This window comes from Condylura cristata, unplaced genomic scaffold (genome assembly GCF_000260355.1).
Source record: "Condylura cristata isolate star-nosed mole 26May11 unplaced genomic scaffold, ConCri1.0 scaffold00071, whole genome shotgun sequence".
Taxonomy (NCBI): Eukaryota; Metazoa; Chordata; class Mammalia; order Eulipotyphla; family Talpidae; genus Condylura; species Condylura cristata.
In genome coordinates, this window is record NW_004567172.1 from 336,247 (window position 1) to 360,523 (window position 24,277).

At 38.9% G+C, this 24,277-nt stretch overlaps 1 protein-coding gene across 1 annotated transcript in view; it reads left to right on the forward strand.

Annotated features, from left to right (window-relative positions):
• LYPD8 (LY6/PLAUR domain containing 8) overlaps positions 1-24,277 on the forward strand; it is a 32,996-nt gene that overhangs the window by 2,108 nt on the left and 6,611 nt on the right. Inside the window, 4 exon segments of the mRNA XM_012734785.1 lie at positions 18,696-18,922; positions 21,142-21,233; positions 21,235-21,284; positions 22,506-22,643. Of these exon segments, the coding sequence (XP_012590239.1) occupies positions 18,696-18,922; positions 21,142-21,233; positions 21,235-21,284; positions 22,506-22,643 (507 nt within the window).

The window sequence follows — 24,277 nt, forward strand, 5'->3', positions numbered from 1 at the left end:
TGATCTTTTCCAGCTCCATCCAAGTTGCTGCAAAAGACATGTGTTTCTCTTTTTTGGTTGCTGAGTAATATTCCATTGTATATATGTAGCACATCTTTCTAATCCAGTGCCTCAAACAGGGAGACTTGCTCAGAGGTCTACCTGCTTACCACATCTTGGGTTCTGTTTTTAATCCAGGCTGCCACTCTGTTTCTCTTTATTGCTGAGTTTAAACCATTTACCTTTAGAGTTAATACTCATACATTGGCACCTATATTTGCCATTTTGTTTTTCTTTTTGTGTTTTTTTTTCCTTGTTTTGATCTGTTCTTATTCATCCCTCTGTTGATTTTGGCTTAAGGACTTCTTGTATATTTTTGGAGTGGGGATTTTGTTGTGATAAAGTTATGGAGTTTCTGTTTGTCTGAGAATATCCTTATTCTTTCTTCATAGATGAAGGAGAGCTTTGCAGGATAAAGTATTCTTGTTTGACATTTGAAGTCTTGGAGCTTTTGGAATATACCCCTCCACTATCTTCTTGCCCTGAGGGTTACTTTGGAGAAATCTGATGTCAGCTTGATTTTTTTTCTTTTATAGGTTTTGTTTGTTTGTTTGTTTCTCTTTCTTAACATTTTCATTATTTTTTCCTTGTCTCGGGTTCTTGGTAGTTGTACTATAATGTTTCTTGGTGTATTTGTCCTATCATCATGGTTGTTTGGTGTTCTTGCTTCCTGTATGTCTATCTTCATCTTCATATTAGGGAACTTCCCTTTAATTATCTCTGTGAATATTTTCTTGATTCTTTAGCCTTTCTCCTCACCTTCTGGGAGACCTATAATTCTGATATTTCTTTTCCTCATGGAGCCAGATAGTACTCAAAGTGTTTCTTCATTCCTTTTCCTTTTTACTTCTCTTTCTTTTTCTTTTTTAATTCTCTTTGTTTCTGTATCTTCGAGTGTGCTGATTTTCCATTTCATCTATTCTGTTTTCATTGTTTTTCCCAGCATTCTTTATCTCCTCCAGTAGTCTTTTAATCTCCTGTGTTCCCTTTATTTCCTTTCTAAGGTCTCATTTTCATTCTTCACATAATTGATTATTAGCCTATATTATTTTTTCTTTTCATTTTCATTCTTCATTTCATTGATTATTTGTCTCATATCACTTTTTTCCTTTTCATCTTTTTTTTTGTTTGTTTGTTTATCATGATGATTCTAAATTCTCTATCTGGTCACTGAACTTTTTGTAGTGAATTTTTTCCCTGTAACCCCTTGAGTATTTATGTTTTTCCTTCTCCCTGTCATTTGTTTCTGATGCCTTCTATGCACTGAGACACTGCAGTCGTAGTATTGGCCAGCATTTCTTCTGGGTGCTCCTTCTGGTGTGACCAAGGGCTGGTATTCAGCCTTGGTCAAGGACTAATGCAACAATCCTCCACATGAGTGATGGTGTTGTGAGTATGGTGTTTTTCTTGAGTGCCATATTTGGTGGTTCCTTCCCTCTGTGTTTCCGCTATTTTAAGGGTGGGGGTGGTGTTATGCCTAGCTTGTGGTTGTGGTTGGGAGATGCACATTCTTGTTGATGATGTGGTCCTTTAGGGTGTCCTTGCATGTGCAGATTTCCCAAGCAATAATGGCATGTGGTGCACTCAGCTAGTGCTTGTGATATGAGGTGATGCTGTAGTTGTGTGTTGGTCCAAAACCCCAGTCATGGGCTGGGCCTAGCTCAGCATACTTTCACACTCATCTCTTGTGAGGCTTTACTTTACTCCACTCCCCATGGCTTCTTGGAGCTTCTGGAGGTGTTTGCTCCCTCTGGGGTATGGTGCACCTGTGTTCTCTGTCGTGCAGCTACAGCAGCTGTTCATCTTCACTGACAGTCCCCCATTGCTTGTTGGTGGAAAGACCTGGCTGAGTGTGCTTTTCTGTTGGCCTCTAAGGAGAGGTTTACATTTTCTTTACTCCCTAGAAGCCTTGGGTGTCCATGCATGCACTGCTTTCCCAAATAATAATGGTGTCTCACTAACAGGTGATTTTAAGAGGCTCGCTTGCCATCTTTAGCATCTTTTCAACTGCTTAACAACTTCCCAGGTTTCTCTGACTTTGACACCAGCTTTTAGCCTTTTCTAAGTTGACTTTATTTATATATCTCCTGCATATAACAGAGAACTGGCAAGGGCTTCCTCAGCCAAGCTTGGGCTGCTCTCATACCTGCTCCTGCCCTCAGTGTAACCTGTCTACAAGGGCTGTTGCCACTCCAAGCTGTTCCTTGCATGGCTATCTGCCTGGTTGAGCACAGTTACCTTACTATGGCTCTGGGTGTGCCAGGCAGTGCAAAGGCTGTTTTAGGCCACTAAGCCCCATCATCCACCCCTTGATCCTCATCTCCTGGACTGTGCAAATGAGCCCATCCAACCCCAGGTCTCACATATATCACATCAATCTGCCAAAGTTCCACAGCCTTCTGGCAGAAATGTTAGTCTAAGTCCAGTGCTTTTAACTTTATGTTTCCATTGGGTGAACTCCAACCTTGGGGTTGCAGCTGAGATTCTACTTCAGTGGTACCCTGATTTGGATCCTGGTCTACTACTTACTGTGCTGCCACCAGTTCTAACTGTAGTTAAAGGGACAGCGCCATTGAACCAACAGCTTTTTGGTTGGACTACTGGATATTGTAGATTCTTCTGGGGTAGGACAGTTGTAGCCTTAGAAACTTTTCTCTTTTTTTCAATTTCCCCTTTGTTAAGAAACACTGTTCTTGCCCTCAGAATATGAGTCATGTTTTAAGTACCTATTGATTGTGACAGGCACCCAGCCTTTGCATGGTTTCAGAGGAAAATTTTTTTTTCATATGAATATTTCCTTTATTAACTTCTTGACTCTGGATAACAAATTCCCATATACTTGTGGCTAAAAGAAACATAGATATGTCCCCTCACATTTATAGAGGTTAGCACTTTGCAATCAGCTCACTGGCTGGACTCTTGGTGTTGTCAGAGTACCAAATCTTGTATCTTCCAACTTGGAAGCAGATAGAATTCCTATATTTGTGACAGCATCAAATGAATCTCTGTTTTCATAATCACCTTTTTTTTTTCTCTTTTCTGTGTCAAATGTCACCACCTTTCTTTTACCTTTGTGATGACACTTAGGTTTCATTCACATAATCCAGGGTAAATTCCATGAGACATGATCCTTAATTTGATCACATATGCAAAGGCAGAAGAATGTGAATTCCTAAGTTATAGAGAGTAAGAAAGGTTTATATGGGGATATTATACAGGCTACTATATATCCTAATTTTGTAAAATTGATAGAAGTTAAATCTATTACCTTCTCCCTGGCTTTAATGTTAATATTTTTTCTTTTTTGTTTTATCATGACCTTGTGATCTTTCAAAGCCTTGTTTTAAGAATTTTTACTTGCTGTTCAGGTTGTCAAAGCATGGTCAGTGGTTCATAAACTGACTCCTTGTCCTTTCTGTGATCTCTGACATTTATGAGAAAATTCCTGCTTTAACTGGTATAACTACTATGGAAACCTGTATGTAGATTTTTCAGACTACTAAAACTGGAGCTACCATATGACCTAGCAATTCCACTCCTAGGGATCTACCCAAAGGACACAAAAACATTTATTCAAACGAATACATGCATACCTATGTTTATTGCATCACTATTTACAATAGGAAAAATCTGGAGGCAATCCAGCTGCCCCAAATTAAATGATTGGATCAAGAATATGTGGTATGTATACACAATGGAATACTCTCTGCAATCAAAAAAAATATATATTTATGCCATTTGTAGCAACATGGATGGAGCTAGATAGGGTCATGCTTAATGAAACATGTCAGAAGGAAAAATTGTTGTATGGTGTAATTTATAGGAGGAATATAATAGCAACAAATAAGACATGGGAAAAGATGGTATTGTTATTACAATGCAAAACACTACACATAAAAAAAAACAAAAAGCAATCATAAACCAGAGATATCCTGCAGGGGAGGGGGAGAGAAAGAAATCAGAAGGTGGAAGGGGGAATATGGGGACTGAGGTGAGGATGCATAGGTAAATTTGGTAGGGGGGAATTAAACATTGTTTTAAAATGAACAATAATGTAAATAGATACATAAATTAATAAAATAAAAAAATCCTGTTTTGTGGACAGCAAGTGATTCCGGAGCCATGGAGAATTTTCCTAACCAGCACATGGAATGGCTGCCCTTCATGCACTCCTGATTTCTCCAGTGTAGTCAACACAGTTTCCAAGGCCTGGACAAAATGAAAGGAGAGGATTGAAACATGTTAAGCTTTCTGCATGTACTGGTAACCACTTTTAGGACTTTCAAAGATTAAAAAAGGATAAATTTTTTAAAGTTTTGCATTGGTAAAGGTTTGTCCATCATCGCATGCAAAGTCTTCAGGCCATCCTTTTCTCATGGTGTGAGACTTTGTCAATCCCAAAAACCTCCTCTGAGCTGATGGTGTCAGTAGGCCTTGGCAGGGATCTTGGAATTGTGGCTCTCTTTGACCTCTAGTCTTCCCCATCAACGTGAGGTGTATTTTACCCTTGGAAATGAAGTAAAGGGCATTTCAGCAGGCTTGCTCTACCCTAACTGTAAGTTCCCATACCCTATCTCTGGCCTTATTTAACAGCAGAAGTAAACCTTGCCTTCAGCATATCCCCCTTTTATGATATCATGAAGAGCAGCTAATCCTTCATCAATGAGCAGATGGTCTAGATTACAGTCCAGGTTACAGATTAGCCTAAGCTTTCTTAAATGCTGTCTCTGACCAGATGAAGCATGTCTTGATGAGTAATTTTTCAAAATAGTAATTATTGTTGTTTTGGCAAACATGTAAATGTTCCTTACTGTTAAGTTCAGTCTTAATTGTTTTGTTTTCAATAAATTGAGCAAGAAAATTAAATAAATTTATTTGAAGAATCAAGATTAAGAACTTGAACCTGGGGACTCTGTTTAAATTCTCAACCTTACAATGGGAATTTTGTATAGTCTGCATGAAAAGTATTATCTCCTTATAAAGATATTTATTTTTTTTATGTATACAAGAACATGGGTATAGGCAAGAGGTGTGGAGCTGGAGTGAAGGAGACAGGATTCAACAGAAACAGAGTGGGCAACCAACAGGCAGATTGACTGAAATACACTGCTGAGAGTAGCAGTGGGCAAGACAGGAGGGGTCTGTTGTGTCATGTGGGTATCTCCCTGGCTGGATATCAAACTTATGCTTCAGTGGCTGTGGATAGCTTCATAGTGGTGAACTTAACACCATGTGCTATCAGGGAGGCTCCAAGAAAAGCATTTTCAAGGACTTAGGCAGGTGACATTTTCTTGTGTACTAAGTTTTGCATTGTATCTTCACAGTTACTATTGGCCAATTTGAATGAATTCCAAATACAAAGAATTTTGTGAATGGCCAAATAACTTGTCTATTTTAACATTTCAATAACTTCTCAGTTCTTAATTCTTTTTGATAGTAAGACCATTCTATTGCAAAATGGCATTATTTGACATCATTGTAAATTTTACCTATTTATGCTGCTCAGGCTACTGGGAACTTGAACTTTGGGTTTAACCTGAGAGTAAAATTGCATCAATTTGAATTTAAGTACTATCAATTTCCCACAAGCTGGGAGTCTGCTGCAATTTTTATCAATGCCCCTTTTTTGCTTTTGCATCTAATATTGTAAGCCATCAAATTATGTCTTTCTGGGCCATTTGGTAAATTATTTCCTAAATTAGTCATAATTTGTCTATTAATTTCCAACTATTTGATTAAACTATTATTTTCTTTCCAAGCCTCCTCCCAATCTTCATTCTTGAAATAACATTTCTTAATATGATACAATCTATATCAATGGATGCTGATAAAGCTGTTGACAAAGTCCAACACCCATATATGTTGAAGGCCCTTGAAATTCTAGGGATAGAGGAACATACCTTAACATGATAAAAGCCACATATGACAAACCCTCAGCTAATATTATTCTCAATGGTGTAATGTTGATGGTCTTTCCTTTAATATCAAGAACAAGATGAGGATAACTACTCTCATCACTCCTCTTCAATATAATACTGGAAGTCATTGCCAGAGCAATAAGATAAGAGAAAGTCACACAAGGAATTCAAATAGGGAAAGAAAAAGTAAAACAATCATTATTTGCAGATGGAATGATAATATATATATATATATATATATATATATATATATAAAGAACCCTAAGAACTCCACAGCATTACCTAAAATAAACCAGTTCAGCAAGTAGCAGGATACAAAATCAACATAAAAAAATCAGTAGCCTTCCTATATGCAATCAACCTGATGAAGAAGAAATCAAGAGAACCATCCCTTTTAAAATTGAAAAAAAAAATCAAATACTTAGGAATAAACCTAACAAAAGAGGTGAAGGACATATTCAGAGAAAAAAAAAATAAAACCATTACAAGAAGTAGAAGAAGACACACAGAAATGGAAAAATATCCTCTGTTCATGGATTGGAAGAATTAAATTATTAAAATGGCCATCCTACAAAAAACAATTTACAGATCCAAGGCTATTCCAATAATTATCTCAATGACATTCTTCAAAAAATAAACAAACACTGATAAAAACAAAGGAGAATGGAGTTATCACACTTCCAAACTTCAAATAATACTACAAAGCCATACAATTAAACTAGTATGATACTGGAACAAAAACAGACCAATGGAACTGAATAGAAAGCCCAGAAGTATATGTTGTCCAAACATATATGGACAATTAATTTTTGATAAAGGAGCAAAGAATACTCAATGGAATAAAGACAGTTTAATAAATGGTGCTAGGAAAACATAAATACAAGGGTGAAAGTAAACCACTGCCTCATACCATACACAAAAATCAACTCAAAATGGATAAAAGGTTTGGACATAAGACCTGAAAACCATAAAATATGTAAAACAATACAAGACATACATCTCACTAACATCTTTAAAGACTTATCAGCCAAAGTAAAGAAAATGAAGAAAAAGATAAACACACGGGACTACATCAAACTGAAAAGCTTCTGCACAGCAAAAGAGACATTAACCAAAACAAGGAAACTACTGACTGGGAAAAAAATCTTTGCATGCCATACAAGAGATAAGGATTGATCACAAAGATTTGCAAAGAACTCACCCAAATCAACAATAACAAACAAAGTAATCCAGTCAAGAAATGGGCAGAATAAAAATTCACTTCTTCTAAGAGGAATTGCAAATGGCCAACAGACATATGAAAACATGTTCATCCCATATAATCAGGGAAATGCTGATTTGGAAGAAAGTTAATGGCATAGAATATGGCTTTTTAAAAAACTTAATATACACAGACTTTTTGCTTTCACTTTTTTTCATTGTTGCACCATAAGTTCTGCAACTTCCCCAAATGAGGTAAGTTGTTCCCCATTTGTTACCCAACCTGGCAACCAGTCAAGACCTAAAAATGGCCAAAGGATTTCCTAACTAATTACCAAGACTCTTCCAAAAAGTCAAGACATAAAGCTTCCAAACACATTTTATGGAGCCATTCTCACTCTGATATTAAAAGAACTTGCAACAACAAATGTTGGCGATGATGTGAAGTAAAAGGAACTGCCCTACACTCCTGATGGGAATGCAAACTGGTCCAACAACTATTGAAATCTGTCTGGAGATTTCTCAAACTGCTAAAAATGGAGCTTCCATATGACCCAACAATCTTACTCCTAAGTATCTACCCAAAGGACACAAAAACATTGATTCCAAAGGACACCTGCACTTCAATGTATATTGCTGCTCTGTTTACAATAAAGAAGACATGGAATCAACCAAATGCCCCAAAATAGATGACTGGATTAAAAAGATGTGGTACATATACACAATGGAATATTACTCAGCTATCAAAAAAGATAAACTCATGCCTTTTGCAGCAACCTGGATGGAGTGGGAACGGATCATACTTAGTGAAATAAGCCAAAAAGAGAAAGAAAACATATTGCATGGTTTTATTCATAGCAGGAATATATGGGCTCAGGAAAAGAAAAGCAATTATAATAAAGTAAAAATGAAAAACAATGAGCAACTATAAACCAGAGACATTCTACAGGGGTGGAGAGGGGAATAGGATCAAAACTGGGTTGGGAAGAACACATGGGACAATGGGAATAGCATGAGGGTGAATTGGTGGTGGGAAGTCCACAGGGTTTACAACCAAGATGAAAAAATGCACAAAATGAAGAATGATGTAAAAGGAAATTTAAATTAAAAAAATCAAGTTATATGCAGTGTTTTTGAAGACAAAAAGTATTCAGAAAACAATCCCATCCACAATTGCAATAAGATTAAATATATAGGTGTAAAAAATTGTAGTAGATGAAGGAACTATACAACAAAAAATTAAGATATTGTTAAAAGAAGCAGAAGACACAGGGAATGCAAAGTTATTTCTGCTCATGGATTGTTAAAATAAACATTAAATTCTATCAAAAGGAATACGTATCAATGCAATCCCTATAAAGTCTCCAGTGACATTCCTCAAAGAAATAAAACAAAACAAAAAAAAAATGCTGGAATTTATATGGAAATACAAAGGACTTCAAATTGCCAAAGCAATCCTGAGAAAAGAGGGAGAGTGGTGGTATCACTTTCCCAGGCCTCAGCTATACTACAAAACTGAAACACTTTAAACAATATGGTACAGGGACAGAAACAGAACAATGGAATAGAATTGAGAGCCCAGAAAAAAAACTCACACAGCTATGTACAATTAATCTATGACAAAGAAGCCAAGAATATACACTGGATAAAGGATAGTGTTTTCAAGTAATGTTGGGAAAGCTGTACAGCTACAGCTAAAAGAGTCATATTAGATCACCAATTCAGTTTTCACATAAACAATAACTCAAAATGTATTAAAACATTGAAGTAAAAACAGGTAAAACATTCCATGAAATTGGCCTCAGATGTCTTTCATGATTTGTCACTAATGGCAAGAGAATCAAGAGCAAATATAAACAAGTGGGTTACATCAAATTAAAGAAGCTTCAGCAAAATGAAAGGAACTATCATTAAAACAAAACAAAACAAAACAAAAAACTACTGAAGGGGGAAAATGTTTGCACATAGCACATTTGTTAAAGGGCTGATATCTAAAATATATAAAGAACTCATAACTCAACAAAAGGAACACAATTAACCCAATTAAAAAATGACAGAATATCTAAATAGCCACTTCTCCAAAGAAGATATTCAGAGAGCTAATAAATATATGAACAATATTCATAATTGCTTATCATTTGTAAGGTACTGCAAATCAAAGCCTCAATGAGATACAATCTCACACATATGAGAATGACATAAAAAACAACCAGAAACAAAGATTGGTGAGGATGTGGAGAAGAAGGAAACTTGTTTTCATGAAATACCATTGGTAAGATTGTAAACCCCTAGTATAGCCCCTATGGAAAGTAATTGGGTGGCTTCCAAAATATTAAAAATGGATCCACATATGTTCCAGCCATTTTACATTTAGTTATCTACTAAAATAATACAGACACTAATTCAAAGAGATACTTGCTGCTCTTATGTTTATTGCAACCTATTTACAACAGCTAAGTTATGGGAAAAGTCTAAGTTCCATGGACAGGAGTAGATCAGAAAAATTTTGCACACACATACACACACAATAGAGCACTACTCAACTATATAAAAATAAGTTAATCTTTCATTTGCAGCAACATGGATGTAACTGGAGAGGATATTATTTATGTGAAATAATTCAGAAGGTAAAAGTTAACACTGGGTATTCTAATGTAAATGTGGAATATAGAGAAACTTAACAGTAAGATGAAACTAAATCAATAATAAACTCTTAACATCTGACTGCAAAATAAGGAATCTGGCATGGGAGGGTGGTAGAGTGAGTGAACTTTCTCCCTTCTCATGTTCCGAAGAACACATATTAAAAAAAAACTAACAAAAACAATAGATTTTCTTGAATATTTACTTTTTTTGTAATTTGTTGTTTGTCCTTAGTACAATTTCAGAGATTAAAGAAACAAAAAACAAAACAAAGCACTATGGACCTCCCTAGTGGCCTAGGGGGTAGGTCTCAATGCTATCACTGTCATGATCTGAGTTCCATTTCCCACCCAAGGAACTTAACCCATGTACGGTGTATTAGATCTCTCCTGTCTTGCTCACTGTTCCCCTTAACAGTGTATTTTGGTAAAACCCACATGTTCTGCTCCCCAGTATATGTCTGGTGAATCCACTAACCCTTTGCACCTCTGGTCTATAACCCAGTTCTTTCATGAAAAAATAAATACATCTTAAAAGCAAGCACTATTGCTTATTATGCTCATTTTATTGAGTAGTTGATCTAAAGAACTCCCAATGTTGCCTTTCTTAAAGTAGTGTCTATTTTTTAAATTAAAAAATATTAAAATTTTCTTTGACCAGAAGTTCTGTCTTCATTCTTCCCCTAAGAATACTTTGCCACATTTCACCAATAAGTTAGTTTTAAAATACTTTTGGCTGTACATTGTCTATACTAAAGTCAAGCTGTTCAATCTCTGTGGTGATATAGAACTCAGAACTTGGAGGATGAAACCCTCAGAGCAGTTGATTCTGTTGGAATAACATATACAACCAGGCTGAACTATAGACTTATCAATGTTTCTCCTGTAGCAGAAAAGGGTCAATGCTACATAGTCTACAAACAGCAGAAATAGAAACCTTGTCTACATTCTATATGCCTTATTGTCACCAGTAATAGAGGCACTTCACAGTTTTACCTTTTTATAACTCATTTAGTATTTACGGATCAGAATTCTATTCCCTAAAGAAGCATGCCATTTGGATGACTCACATGGATGGGAAGACTATCCCAATACCCATAAAACATCAACTTGGATTTAAGATGTAGGAAATAGCCTCATGTGTTTTCTGTTTTTAGTTGTCCTTTTACCTGTTTTCCTCCCTTTAGTCTTATCAGTCCTTATTTTTTTTTCCATTCCATTTTCTGTAATTAGGACAAATTGAATAAAGTAATATAGCATGCACCCTGTGGACTCCAACCAAATATTTTTCACTCTTCTAAACTAGACTTGTCTTTCCTATGGGTGGATGTTAAGTCAGTGATGTCCAGGGGATACACAAACTGATATACCAGCTCATTCCTGGGTCACAGTGGTGGCAGACACTCAGGAGGGTGGTCCTGGATGATTTTTATTTGGGGTATACCACTCCTCATTCCTCCTTTAATATTCCTCCATCTGTGTCCTTCTATGAAGTCGACACTCTATTGGTCTTCCCATTCTCTAGAAAAACTTCTGTTTCATCCCAAGAGACAGGGAGTCTTAGCCCTTGTTTCCTTCTGAAGTCTCACCAGTCTCACTACATTGAGCTTTGGCTAGTGGATCCTTCTCTCTACTCAGGGTTGGTTCTGAAGGAGTAGAAAGATGAACTGGGGAGGGCAAGGTAAACCAATTTAAGAGTAGCAGCCCCTGAAAGTTGCTTCATTCAACACATAGGAAACAAAAGCAGTTATTGTTTTTCAATAACTTTATAATGCTATGTTTTCCAACTTTCAGACACCTAGCAAACAATCGATGTTTCCTGCCATGGCACTTTCTTATCCATGTTTGATATTTGCATAATAGCTGTTTTTTATGTCTTTTAAATTACAATGTTTATGTTTTAATCTAATATTCTATAGACAGGATTAAGTTAGATGTGTTTATATTAATCCATTAAATTACTTCTTTTCTATTTTGCCCACATTTAATGTTATTATTGATGTAGTTGGCACTGTCATTCCCATTTGACAAACAGGAATTCAAGACTAAAGTGTCATGATCTTGCACAAGATGTGGACTGTTGAGGAAGTTTATTTCTCATGGAATTTTCCCATGCATGATGACTGTGCCTTGGGAATGTTGGGAACATTTCATTAATACTAGTTTGTCTTCACATTTAGATTTGTTCATTTAGATGAACAAACCAATCAATAAAATGTCTGAAGCAAACATAGGTGGAGTAGGGGTGAATTTCCTTCTCTCTTATAATCCTACCTCTGTCCTCCTTTTCTCTGAGACCTTATTTTAAAGTTGAATGGACACCTCTGGGAACTAACTTCCAAACTTTGCTAATGCTTGAGGGAAACTCTGGTGAGCCCTTTCCTATAATCGTTCCAAATTCACATCTGAGGATGATTATCCTAGACCCAGCGAGTCCTTTTTCACCCAGACTGAGCAGTCACGATCCTTTTCCACTTGTAAGGAGATTAGCAAGCCAGGATGTCACAGGTGTGCCCAATGTCCTTAGTTTAAGAGTGAATGTTGGATAGTGTGTTCAGAGTCAGCTACTCTGGAGTCCTTGGACTTCCTGACTAGTCAGATGGAGAGTCTGTTTTGGGGACAAACTCTTTTATAATACCTGATAACTGATAGTGGCTCTCAGACCATGATAACTCCATCCAGATGACAGAGATGTGACCCTGGATTAGGGAGGAAAAGAACTGCACTGTGGGTAGAGATGGTCCCACATGCATTGTGTTGGGATGGAAAGATTGCTGGCCCTAGTGTCTGAAACTGGAAGAGAGGCCTTTATTAGCCCCAGTAGCTTTATCTTTCAAGGGAACTAGCACAAATACCTATTTATACAGAGTTCAGATCTCAGGAGGGGAAGACCCAGAGATGCTATGAGGAGATCCACACAGCCCAGCTCAGGGGTTGCTCCTGCATCACATGATCCAATGTCCCTTGCCAGTATTGTTAGATGACATCAGAAATACACAGTGGGGTCAGGTGACATCTTAAGAGGAACTAAATAATCAGCAGTTATTTCTTCTGGGCCTGATGTTCCCATCTTATGGGGGGACTTTGAGGCAGCCACCTAGAGGAAGGTTAATAAATAACTTATGTGATGTGAGGAGTAAAGTCTAGATTCAGACAGGGCTGTCTTTGCCCCATTTGCTTGGATATCTTATGCTTTCTAAGGAAATTATCATTGATTGTTCTGTTATTCCTTAACTTGAAATTGAGCTGCTGCTGGGACTATGGTCTCAAAGAACCAGTGTGTAAAAGGGCCTTCCACTCCTCTGTCTGACCTAGGGAGTCTGTGTGTGGGTCCCCTCTCCCAATAATATTTCTGCTCTGCCTGCTCCATGGGATCTGCCAGGTGGGTGGGGTGAAGACAGACTAGGATTCTGTAGGGAGGGAAATGCCTCTATTCAGGAAATGCCCTAATAGCAGCGGGGGAGGTGGGGTGAGGGTTGGGGGGGAAGGGAAGGAAGAGAGAAAAATGAGGTGGCCAGAGGCTTTCTTCTAAAAGACACCAATATTACCTGCAAAGTCCTCCTATTTAGAATTGAAACTTGAGCCCCAGCATGGCTGCTCCTTCACCCTTGTTCTTTTTCTTTTTGCCAGAGCTTCCATCACATTTGAATCTACCTGGTCATTTGCTTGTTTATCACTCTTTTTGTATTGTCTGTCTGCCAGAAGGGTAGCTTTTGTTTCTTCATGCAGATACTACCTAAATGGTCGGAGCAGGCATATCCTAAAAATGTTTGCTGAATAAATGCATGAGTTTGTGGAAGGGAGGGAGAGCAGAGTCACAGACCATGCCAGAATGGGCGACAAAAGATCAGGAAACCAGAATTCCAGAGCAGGGAACTCTGGGTTAATCCACCAGCTAAGGGTATTAGTGTGGTGCTAAATACTAAGTCTGAATTCTGATTTCCCCTGGATGTTTGGTGTGTGTTACAGTGTGCATGGTGGAGAGTGTGTTTGTGTGGTATGAACATGTGTATGGTGCATGTAAGAATCAGTTCATGAGAATGTGAATGTTAGGGCAAGTATATATGAGCATGTAGGAGTGTTTGTGTGTTTAGATAGTGTGTGAGGTGTTGCATGTGTGTGAGTGTGAGTGTGTGTCTGAGGTGGTGGGGAGAGCAGTGAGAGCCAGGGGCCTCCTGTAGGATTGGAGAGGTTGAGAGGGGAGATGGGCTGAACCACTCTCTCACCACAGTGACTCACCAGGAGACGGGGCTACACCAACTTCCTTGGTGTGGAGGCAGCAAAAGCCATGGCTGTGGGCTCCTCCAAGGAGGCATAGGCGATGCTGCAGGCTGGCCTTGTCCTCTACCCTGTGAGACTGATGGATGTACCCTCATCTTGGTTGGTGGACCTTGAGTGTCAGTGAGGGAAGTTCACTTGCCTGTGGACCTGCGTCCTCTCCTGACCCTCATGTTTCTAGACCATGAGTTCTGCATCTGTGTTTTGTATCCAAGTACAGATGTGCTGTGATTCTCTTCTATGCCTTAGTTTTTTCATCTGTAACTGGGCTAGTTATCCAGGTGACCATTTAACCAGGTTGATAGAAAGTGATCCTTGTGACACACTAAAAGATCATGGAACCCATGGATAAGCCTGACTGAGAATGACACCAAGAATACACCTTGTTTCATTGCATGCTCTGCCAAAGACCTTGACCAAAGTTTCTATCTATCCCGAGGAGTCTGAGAGAGTTGACCAACTGCACAGCTGCTAAAGGGTAAAGCACCTTTGGTGGGTAGTGGCCATTCTGACCCAGAAGCTCCTGCCTGCAACAGCTGTGATTTATGACTGTGGAGCCACTTGCTATATAAGGCCTTCAGTCACCTGTCCCATCCATCCCCAGGACCTACCTTTTGCAGACTTATCTGAAATAGACCCAGAAGGTAAGGGGCTGGGCCAGGCTATGGGAGTTGCAGGGATAAGCTGAACTAAGCTGAACTATGAGAAGGGAATTCAGGGTTGTCTGTGTTCCAGGGTGTGTCTAGCTTCTCTCAAAGCACTCAGAATAGGAAGACTGGAGGGGAGAGAGCATGGGTGAGCTTTGCTCTGTGTATGTGATACCCTGTGAGGCTTGATTTCTTTTTATGGGGTGCCCCAGGGGGTTTGCTCTCTGTGTGTATGTAAGAGTGTGTGTTACCCTGTGCAGTATGCTCAGTTTGTGGTGCTGTGTCCTTTTTGCAGCCTCTCAGAGCTCGGATTTAAGAGTGAGTGTGGTAGAATCCTCTGAAACTGATCAGAAAATCTAAAAAATAGAATGACCTAGATCTCAAAGATCTTTGAGACTTTACCAAAGAGTGTAGGGTGCCACTTGCCCTCCTTTTCTATCCAGGACCCCTTGCCCAACCTTGCTGCTCTCTTTCTTCCACAGAGGTGTGAGCAGGTCTTACCATCTCCAGACTCTGTTCTCTGGGTCTTGACCTCTTCAGACCTCTGTTATTTGCCTCTAAAAATGAGGCCACTCATCAGGTTTATACCCTGAATCTCAGTCAACCTGTGCACTTAAATCCTTCTCACTCACAGGCTGAGCGACAGTACTCAGGAGATCCCAGCCCTCTACCTCTCTTCCTGTTGGGAGTTGAGTAAGCTGGGGGATGCAGGGCTCACTGCTCACCATGTCTGCCACCAGCTCCAAAGCAGACATAATAAATTTTCCTCCTTAGGGCCGTTAGATAACAGATGGGTCCATCTGTTTCCTTGGTTGAACTAATTTCCCTTTTTTCACTGACCACCTTGCACGAGGGATCACATACAGAAGTGTATGTGTGCACATGTGTAAGTGGTGTGCATGAAGTGTGTGTGGTGTGAGTGTGATGTCTGTGCAGTGTATGAGGTGTGTAGAATTATATGTGTGCCATGTCTGAGCTTGGTTTGAGCCTTTAGTATGGGGTATATACTGCAGGGATGTGTGTGTACGGGGTGCACATATGTAATATACACATGTGGTATGTGTGCAGCATGTGATGTATGTGTTGTGTGTGGCATGTATGGTGTGTGTGGAATGTTTGTGAGTGTAGCCTCCTATGCTATATGAGGCACATATAGCATGTAGCGTGTTGTGGGCTGTGTCCACACCATGTGTATGTGTGTTCTGTGTGTATATTATGTGGGAGGTGAGCTACAGTTCATAGCAACTATTGTGGCTGGACCCAGAGTTGGGAAGACGGGGAATACAACTATGGCTTTGGCTTATAAGCTGACAGGCTTGGGCAGCTTTCACCCCTCCACCTGTAGGTTTGTTTTTTGTGGAGGGAGCAGCACCTGTACAGCGGCATGGTACAGGGGACTTCCTGCAAGGAAGGAAATGCTCCATACCTCTTGTGGCCACTGCAGCACCATGACAATGTGTGACTGTGGGGGCCTGGACTATGGCAGGTGACTGCTTCCTTTCATCTAGCTTCAATAAATCTAGACTTAGATAGTCATACATGATCAAGGCTACCCTTTATAAGATTAATGAGCTAATGATCAGGAAGGACTTTGTGGACTGCCAGATACCTCTTCTTGTTGCTTTGATACTCAGATGAGCAAATTGAAATTTTGGGAGATCTTATTCAGGATCTCTCTGAACACATTTAAATCTTAGTGATTAGATGATTTGAAGGTACAGAGAGATTGATCAGAGTTTCTGGATCAGTCTTTCAGGTCAAGTGTGCTCAGACCCCAAACTCATGGCCAAGAGTGTTGGAGGCAGTATGGAATCGTTTTTAGGGTTCTGGATCAACCCCAATCTAGCACGTGTCAGGAGTGTGCCCTAGATGTTGATTGCATTGCTTAACCTCTCTGGGACTCAGCTTCTCACATTAAATGAGGGGCCATTAGCTAACAGATGACCTAAAATGGAATAAGTTAGCTGTCAAAGATCTTTGAGATTTTCCCAAGGAGTATAGAAATGCTACTTGTCCTTTTCTATTAAGGAACCCCTTGCCTAGTCCCCCAGTCACTGAGATTATTAGCAGATATTATAAAATTATGAGCAGATATTAAAAATAATACCTGCGTGTGATGGTAGTGATATGAATGATATGAATTAACACACAGAGACACTAAACACATGAAGGAGCCATAAGTGCATAATGAAATGATGTGAGCATAGTGAGATACCAGTTAGAGGATGGGTTGTATGCCCTTGGAGAGGAGAATCCAACTTTCTTCTTGATCCCCACTCCTGGTGACACTGTCTGCCCACCCTGTACCTGAAGTGGCTCCTCAGGAAATGCTCCTGGCTGTGTTTCCTATCTGTATGTAGACACTGGAGGCATCAGGACTGGGGAACCCCAGATCAGTACAGGTGAAGAGGGGGAAGGGTCTCTGTCATACTCCTGTGCTCCCATCTGAGCTTGCTTACCCTATCCCAGGCAGCCCAGTAACCAATATTATGTTTCTTATCAAATATTTATGTTTCTTATCAAAGATTTATTTACTGATGCATATAAAACAGGGTGGGACAGGCCAGAGGTGTGGGGGGTGGGGTGAAAGTATTCACCAGAGACAGTGGAACAGGTGGATCTACTGAAATGCTCTTCTGAGGGGAGCAGCAGGTGAGACAGCAGAAGTCTCTCGGCCATGTGGATCAGCTCCCTCGCTGGGGATGGAGCACAGGTGGAGGTGCCCTTATCAGTGTGATTATACCGGACTATGTGCCTGAGCAGCACTCTGAGCCCTGACCTGTCTTCTTTGATGTCGAGGACCTTGACCAGCAAGGCCGGAGAGTCGGAGCCCCAGGGCCGGTGAACAAAGAAAACAGTCACACGTGTGTATCAGAACAGAGAGAGAGAGAGAGTTTATTTTGTCTTTATCTGGTTTATATAAAATACAAGAGGTGGGGGATGCAGAAGTCGGGAAGGGAGAAAGCCAATGGACACTAGACATGTAGCAGTGCTTGATAACATGGTTCTCACGAGGGACAAAAATGGGCGAGAATGGAGCAGTGTTAGATAATAGGTGGGTGAGAGAAGAAAGAGGAGAAAGAAAAGGTGGGGGCAGGGAGTTCTTCCCGCATGCCTTTTACAACCTGGATGTTTTTCTCTATCCGGACTCCATTTCACCTTTTTATGGCTGCTGACAGACGCCAGATGCTGGCCTCGGTCCCCAACACTTTGACTCTTAGGTTTGAGTTTCTGTGTGGTCCTCATCCTCCAGAGACTTCACCTCCAGAGCCATGAAGGGCCTCCTCCTTGCTGGTGCCCTCAAGTATTCACTGTCACTACCGTAGGTGAGGCAAGCCACATGCCCACTTTGGGGAAGACTATTTTCCCCACCTCACCAGTTTTGCATTGGGGTTCTTTCATGTGGTCTCTCATATTAAGCTGAGGAAATCTGAGACCCCCCCAGGGGTCCTCTCTGTTCTGTCTCAAGGTTGTGTCTTCCTTCTGGGAATTGGTGTATAACAGGGAAAACAATTGATGGTGTCTCTATCTCACAGTCTTCTATTTGGGAGACTCCAGAAGGGATGACATTCTGATATCATTTTTTAAAATTAATCAATCAATTAATTAATTTTAAGATTTATTTATTCATACAGAACTGGGGTACAGGCCAGAGATGTGGAGGGTGAGAGGATTCACCAGGGACAGAGTGGGGAGCAGAACAGGCAGATCGCCAAGGTACACTGCTGAGGGGAGCAGTGGGCGGGTCAGGAGCTGTCTTCCGCGCCATGTGGATCTCCTCTGGGGCAGGCGGGGATTGAACTCATGCGGAAGTGGCTTAATCTTCTTAGTGCAGTGCTTTAACCCGCTGTGCCACCAGGGAGGGCCCATTCTGATATTCTTAATCCAGAAGTGAGTGTGGTGCTTTGCCCAGAGCACACTCTATAAATGTTTCCTAAATGTTGGCAATGCCTGCCATCTTGTCTTTCCAGATTCCTTGAGCTGTGTGCAATGTGATTCACTGATGAATTCCTGTGTTAACAGCAGCACCACTGAATGTTCTGATACAGCTGTCAGCTGTACCAGTTTTTTGATCAACTTCTCTCTAGGTGAGCCTGGGTGTGTGCACCTCATCAGTTTCCACTATGCAGGAACTGAAGAGGGTGGTGAGCAGGAAAGGAACATTAAGGTGCCCCAGACTGTGCAAGGAGAAGGTATGGTGAAGATGCCCTGATGGGAGACACAGCAAGCAGGAGTCAGAGCAGAAAATGGGAGCAGAGCCAGACAAGTAGACAAACCCATGTGGCTCCTCTGAATTCCTATCCCTGCCTCATTCTAGACCCCTGTTAGTGCACAATGAGAGAAATATGCCATTAAATCACACAGCATGTAATTTTCTCTGGATTGTTCCTTTCTTCTATTTTTCTGGCCCCATCCTCGCCTTCTCTCCTTCTATGGTATTTCCTGTTCCAAATCCAGAGTACTTTTGTTTAAGCATCTTTCAGGGAGATGGCACAGTAATAATCATCATTTTATTCTCAGAGCTTCAGATTTCCTGTTAACTTTTTATTATGGACACTTTTCAATATACACAAAACAATTATGAGTATTTGTTGTCAGTCATTGTGTCAACAATTATCAATATTTTGCTACTTGTCTTTACCATAATACACTAAAGTAAACCTAAATGTCATGTCATTTCAATAAGAAACATTTCACAGCTAATCCTGGATAAGGATATTTTTCTTTATTTTAGATACTTACACATTATTATAATTATTATCATAATTATATCATAATTATTTGTAATTCTTTAAGTTCTCTTAAAGGCAGCCCATCTTAAGAGTGCCCCAATAGTTTCAAAATAAAGTTTGTTGTTAAAATAATTTATATTTCTGATTAATTTGAAATTATCAACTCGTGGCTCCCACTACTCTAAAACACTTTATAGTATGCATTTCCTATGAAGAAGACTATTCTCCTGCAGAACACCACTGTTACAATCAAATTAAAATTAACATAAATTTTAAATCCAAACACTCTATTATTGTTCACCAGTTGATGCAGTAATATTCTCTGTAGGAAAAGGGAGAATATTTGCAAGCCATAAAGGATGCAGAATACACAAAGAAATCTACAAACTTAACAATAACAAATAAGCAAGTAATTATTTTTTAAATGAATAATTTGAAAAGACATGTCACCAAAAAGGATATACTGATCACAGACAAAGATATAAAAAAGATGCCCGGCATCCTTAATCATTAGGAAAATGCATATCAAAACCATCTCACTTTCCATTTTAGAAAAGCTAAGTTTTTTTTTTTTTCCTAAGCTGACTAAATCACATGTTGTGGGGACATTGAGCAGCTGGAATCATCATGTGTTGATGGTAGAACACAAAATGGTTCATCCATTTTGGAAGATAGTACCACAATTTATTATAGAGTTAAAATATACTTATGATATGACCTAGCAATCCAGTGTGAAGTGTTTACACAAGAAAAAATGGCAAAAGAATGAAGAAGCTGTTAATATTCCTAAAATGGAATACTTAGAATTAACTATTGATACTCCCAACAACTCAGTATCTGGTTCCATTTGTGTGCTTTTCTGGAATAAGCAAAGATACTGCATTATAGTTGATGCACTGGAATTTGGATCCAAACAAAACATGCATTTTTACTGTTAGTTCTGTTATGTCTAACTTTGATTTTCTTTGTAACATCTATCGTTGTTGTTTGTTCAATGCCTTTGAGCTGTTGGAGAAATTAGACCATTTGTCCTGCCCTTGTTCCATGTTCTGGCTTTAGCTGATTACTTCCTTGCAGTGTCATTTTACCACTTCACCCATTCCTGGTATTTCCTGTATACTAGGCCTGTGCTATTCAGCAGAACATTTTTCAATGTTGCAAATGTCCATAATGATACATTTGATAAAGTAGCCACAAGTCCTATTCATTACTTGAAATATGATCAGTATGACTGAAAAAATGAATTTGACTACCATATTGGATGGCTCTAGTCTAGAAGCTTGACTGGATTCATTCCCGGTTCAACATCATATTGCATACAGGCCTATCTCATATGTGTGGCAATTTTTTAGAGATGCTAAGACTAATTGGTGGGCTCTGGGTCTGGGGATCTTGGTCCAAACCACCCATCTCCAGGCCCTTCCCAGTCTTTTACCTAGAACTTAATCTGCATCTGTTAATCATCTTCTGAAGGAAGGACCTAAGTTATAGATGAGAAATTTTCTTTTTTTCAGGAAAACCTCCCTCTTAAAGTAGTTTCTAAAATCATAGTGAACCAGGTTGTATTTTTTGCTCTTGAATGAAACAGTTGCTATTTTGGGTCCCTGCCCTCCCCCAAATCTCTGATTTTGGAATTGACAATCTATGTTTGCCTTTGTGTAAATGGAAACACCACTTGTACCAGTATAAGGCCTGTTATGAGAAGAATTGCACCAATAATAGCGACAAGCATGAGGCTTTCACCCTCCATGTGTCTGATGGAGAACGCTTCCATTTTGAGCCAGTGCTGCCAAGGAAAACAGTGCAATGATACCCACAATGCCCTAGGTTGGTGATAGTCATGTGTTTCCTGTGTCTTCCCATCCTATCCTGTCTTTTGTCAACTGTTGTCCTCATCCTAGGGTGGACATCTGAAGTCCAGTGTCTTAGTGCACATCTTGGGTAACATGAACAGTTGACTTACTTGAAAAATAAGTTGGAAGAATCATGATTATCCCTTTCTCAGTAAAACCAGAAATTATAACGGTCCAAGCTGTGTGAAAGAGTTTTAGAAATTCATCAGTAGTTCTCCAACTTTGTCACCTAAGCTCCTTTATTATGATTCTAAGTCTTAAAAACTATTAAGGACCCCAAAGTAAGTCTTTGTGGACTTTATCAGTATTTACGGTATTAGCAATTAAATCTAAGACATTTTTGAAAATCTTTATTAGTTTATTAAAAATAATTACATGTTACAGTAATAATTTTCTTATATATAGATAAGAATATTTTCCAAACAACAAAAAATAGCCAGAAAAGTAGTTTTCGTAGACATTTTCAGACACCTTTTAGATTCTGGTTTAATAAAAGACAATTGGATTTTCAGATTTTTTAGTACATTTAGTATGTTGAAATGTCAAATGTCATGTAAACTATGGAAAACTGGTTGTTCATGAGAGAAAAAGAGCAAACGAGGCAAATAATATCTTAATATTATCATGAAAATTATTTTGATCCTGTGGACTCTCTGAAACAGACTTGGGAATCCCCAGTTAGAGAACTGTTGGTCTAGACTAAAGTCTTTTTTTTGAACAGAAGAAAATGTGACCATAAAGCCAGGTAAGTGGTTATAGTTGTAGAACACAGTTCATTAATAGAAGAGTTCAGTACTTTTTTTTTTCTCATAATGTTAAGAAATGACCTGTTCTCATTTGTTTAGGTTAATATTAATAGTCACATTGCTGTTAACTAACATTCAGAATGGCTAACATAAATATTAGCTATTATGTTGGTTTTAGCTCAAAATATTTTTATTTCTTTCTCAACCCAAAACTCTCATGACCATGAAGACAGGATGCTCTGTAAGGGCAAGTATGTGGTCACTCTTTGAAAAGAACATGGAGATTGGATGGCTGGTTTCTTCAAGGCATGATCTGAAATTCCTCTACATGCTATTTTTCCATTCTTAGGATCTCTATGATCTTTGTCTCATCCTGACTGTTCTCTCAAGTCAGTATTATATTCTGTGTGAGAACACTGTTCTGAGAAAGTGACTCTTATTCTACCCAGATTCTCCAGTGGAAAATGTGTCCAGTAATATAATATGCCAAGCATGTTCTGGATCTAATGAAAGTTCCTGCAATGTGAAATCCAGGAAATGTTATAAAGATGAACAATGTGTTGATCTAGTTGCAGAATTTAAGAATGGTATGTCTTGGATTTCCAGTTCCTTTTTTTTGGTACTTAAGTTGAAAATATATCAAATCTTGGGTCTTAAGTTCTTGGTTAACAAAAAAATACTAGGGGAGGTTAGTAGGATAAGGAGATATGATTGTCTTTAAGACAACAAATCTGTTAATGTAGTATTGAGATGTTTGTTGTTTTGTCATCCCTCATTTAGAGCCATTCCTCCTTGGCTGTTTCTTGAAATCGGTGCTCCTATGGGTTGTAATCAAGCTTCTGTTGGTGTATCATGTCATTCCTGGCACTTACTTGATATTTACTAGTTTTTGGGTGTGTGTGTACATTTTCTTTTGTACCTCTTCATCCCTGCCCATCATCGAGAGGTACTAGCTTATAACATGAGTCACCTAGAAGGAAAAATCAAACTGGAATTTGATATACAAACAATTGTTCTTTTCTAAAAAAAGCAACTTGATATTAGCCATTATAAAATACAAAACTAATAAATCTATTATTTAAATATTCAAGCACATTTGCCTTTATGTCATAATGAAACAATAATTTAATAATAAATTAATATTATTTACTAAATTTATTAGATTATGTAAATTTCTGTTAAAGAGTAATCTCTAGATACCAAGGTTAAATGTGAAATAGTTCTTTTTCTTTCTGATGAACAGTTCATTTTAGAGTTTAGGGACTTGGATTACTTGCACCCTGAGATTCTGGTCCCCACTCAGCTAAGTCTCTTGACAGCAGGTAGAGAGGGGAGGGAGGAAAGCAAGAGAGATTTTCAAGGTAGGTGTCCAAGTGAATACATAGTTCCCTCCCACATTCTATTGGTAGGGACCAGCCTTGAGGGAGAGTGAGAATGTGTCCTCGAGGAGACCCAGCAGAAAAGGAAGAGGGGTGAAGTTAACATGAATATTACTTTCTGCCACCAACTCTGAATAATACGAGTTTAAAAGTAGTAACACCTTGGTATAATTTGATTGCAGTATTGTTAAGTGGCTAGTATAGTATCACAAACCAATGTTTAATTGTAATCACATATTTCTTAGTGGGGCCAAGTATCACATGTATCCTGAACTTTTCATTTTACTTTTTTAAAAAGTAGACATTATTTTTAGAGTAGTTTTTTATTCACAGTACATTGGAGAGGCAGGTATACAGATTGCCAATATTTCCAGCCCCATTCCATGTACATAGCCTCCTCCTCCTCAGTATGCCACACTAGAATGTTTCCAGTTACAGCTGATGAATCTTCCTTGGCAGGTCATCTTCACCCAGAGTCCACAGTCTACATTAAGTTTCACTCTTTATGTTGTACATTCTCTGGGTTTGGCTAGCTGCATACTGACCATTATCCCCCACTATAGTATCATACAGAGTAGCTTCCCTGCCTGAAATATCTGTGCTTTGTCCACTTCATCCTTAACCCTTGGCAGCCTTTTGCTTTCTTCATAGTTTATCTCTAACCAGAATGTCATATAACTGAGTGTAGCCTTTCTTTTCATAGTGGTTTTTGGCTTGTTTTTTTTTTAACTTAGTAATATACATTTCAGGATTTTTTTAAATATATATTTTAAAAGATTTATTTATTTATGCATACAGAATTGAGGTACAGGCCAGAGGCACAGGAGTGGCGAGAAGACTCG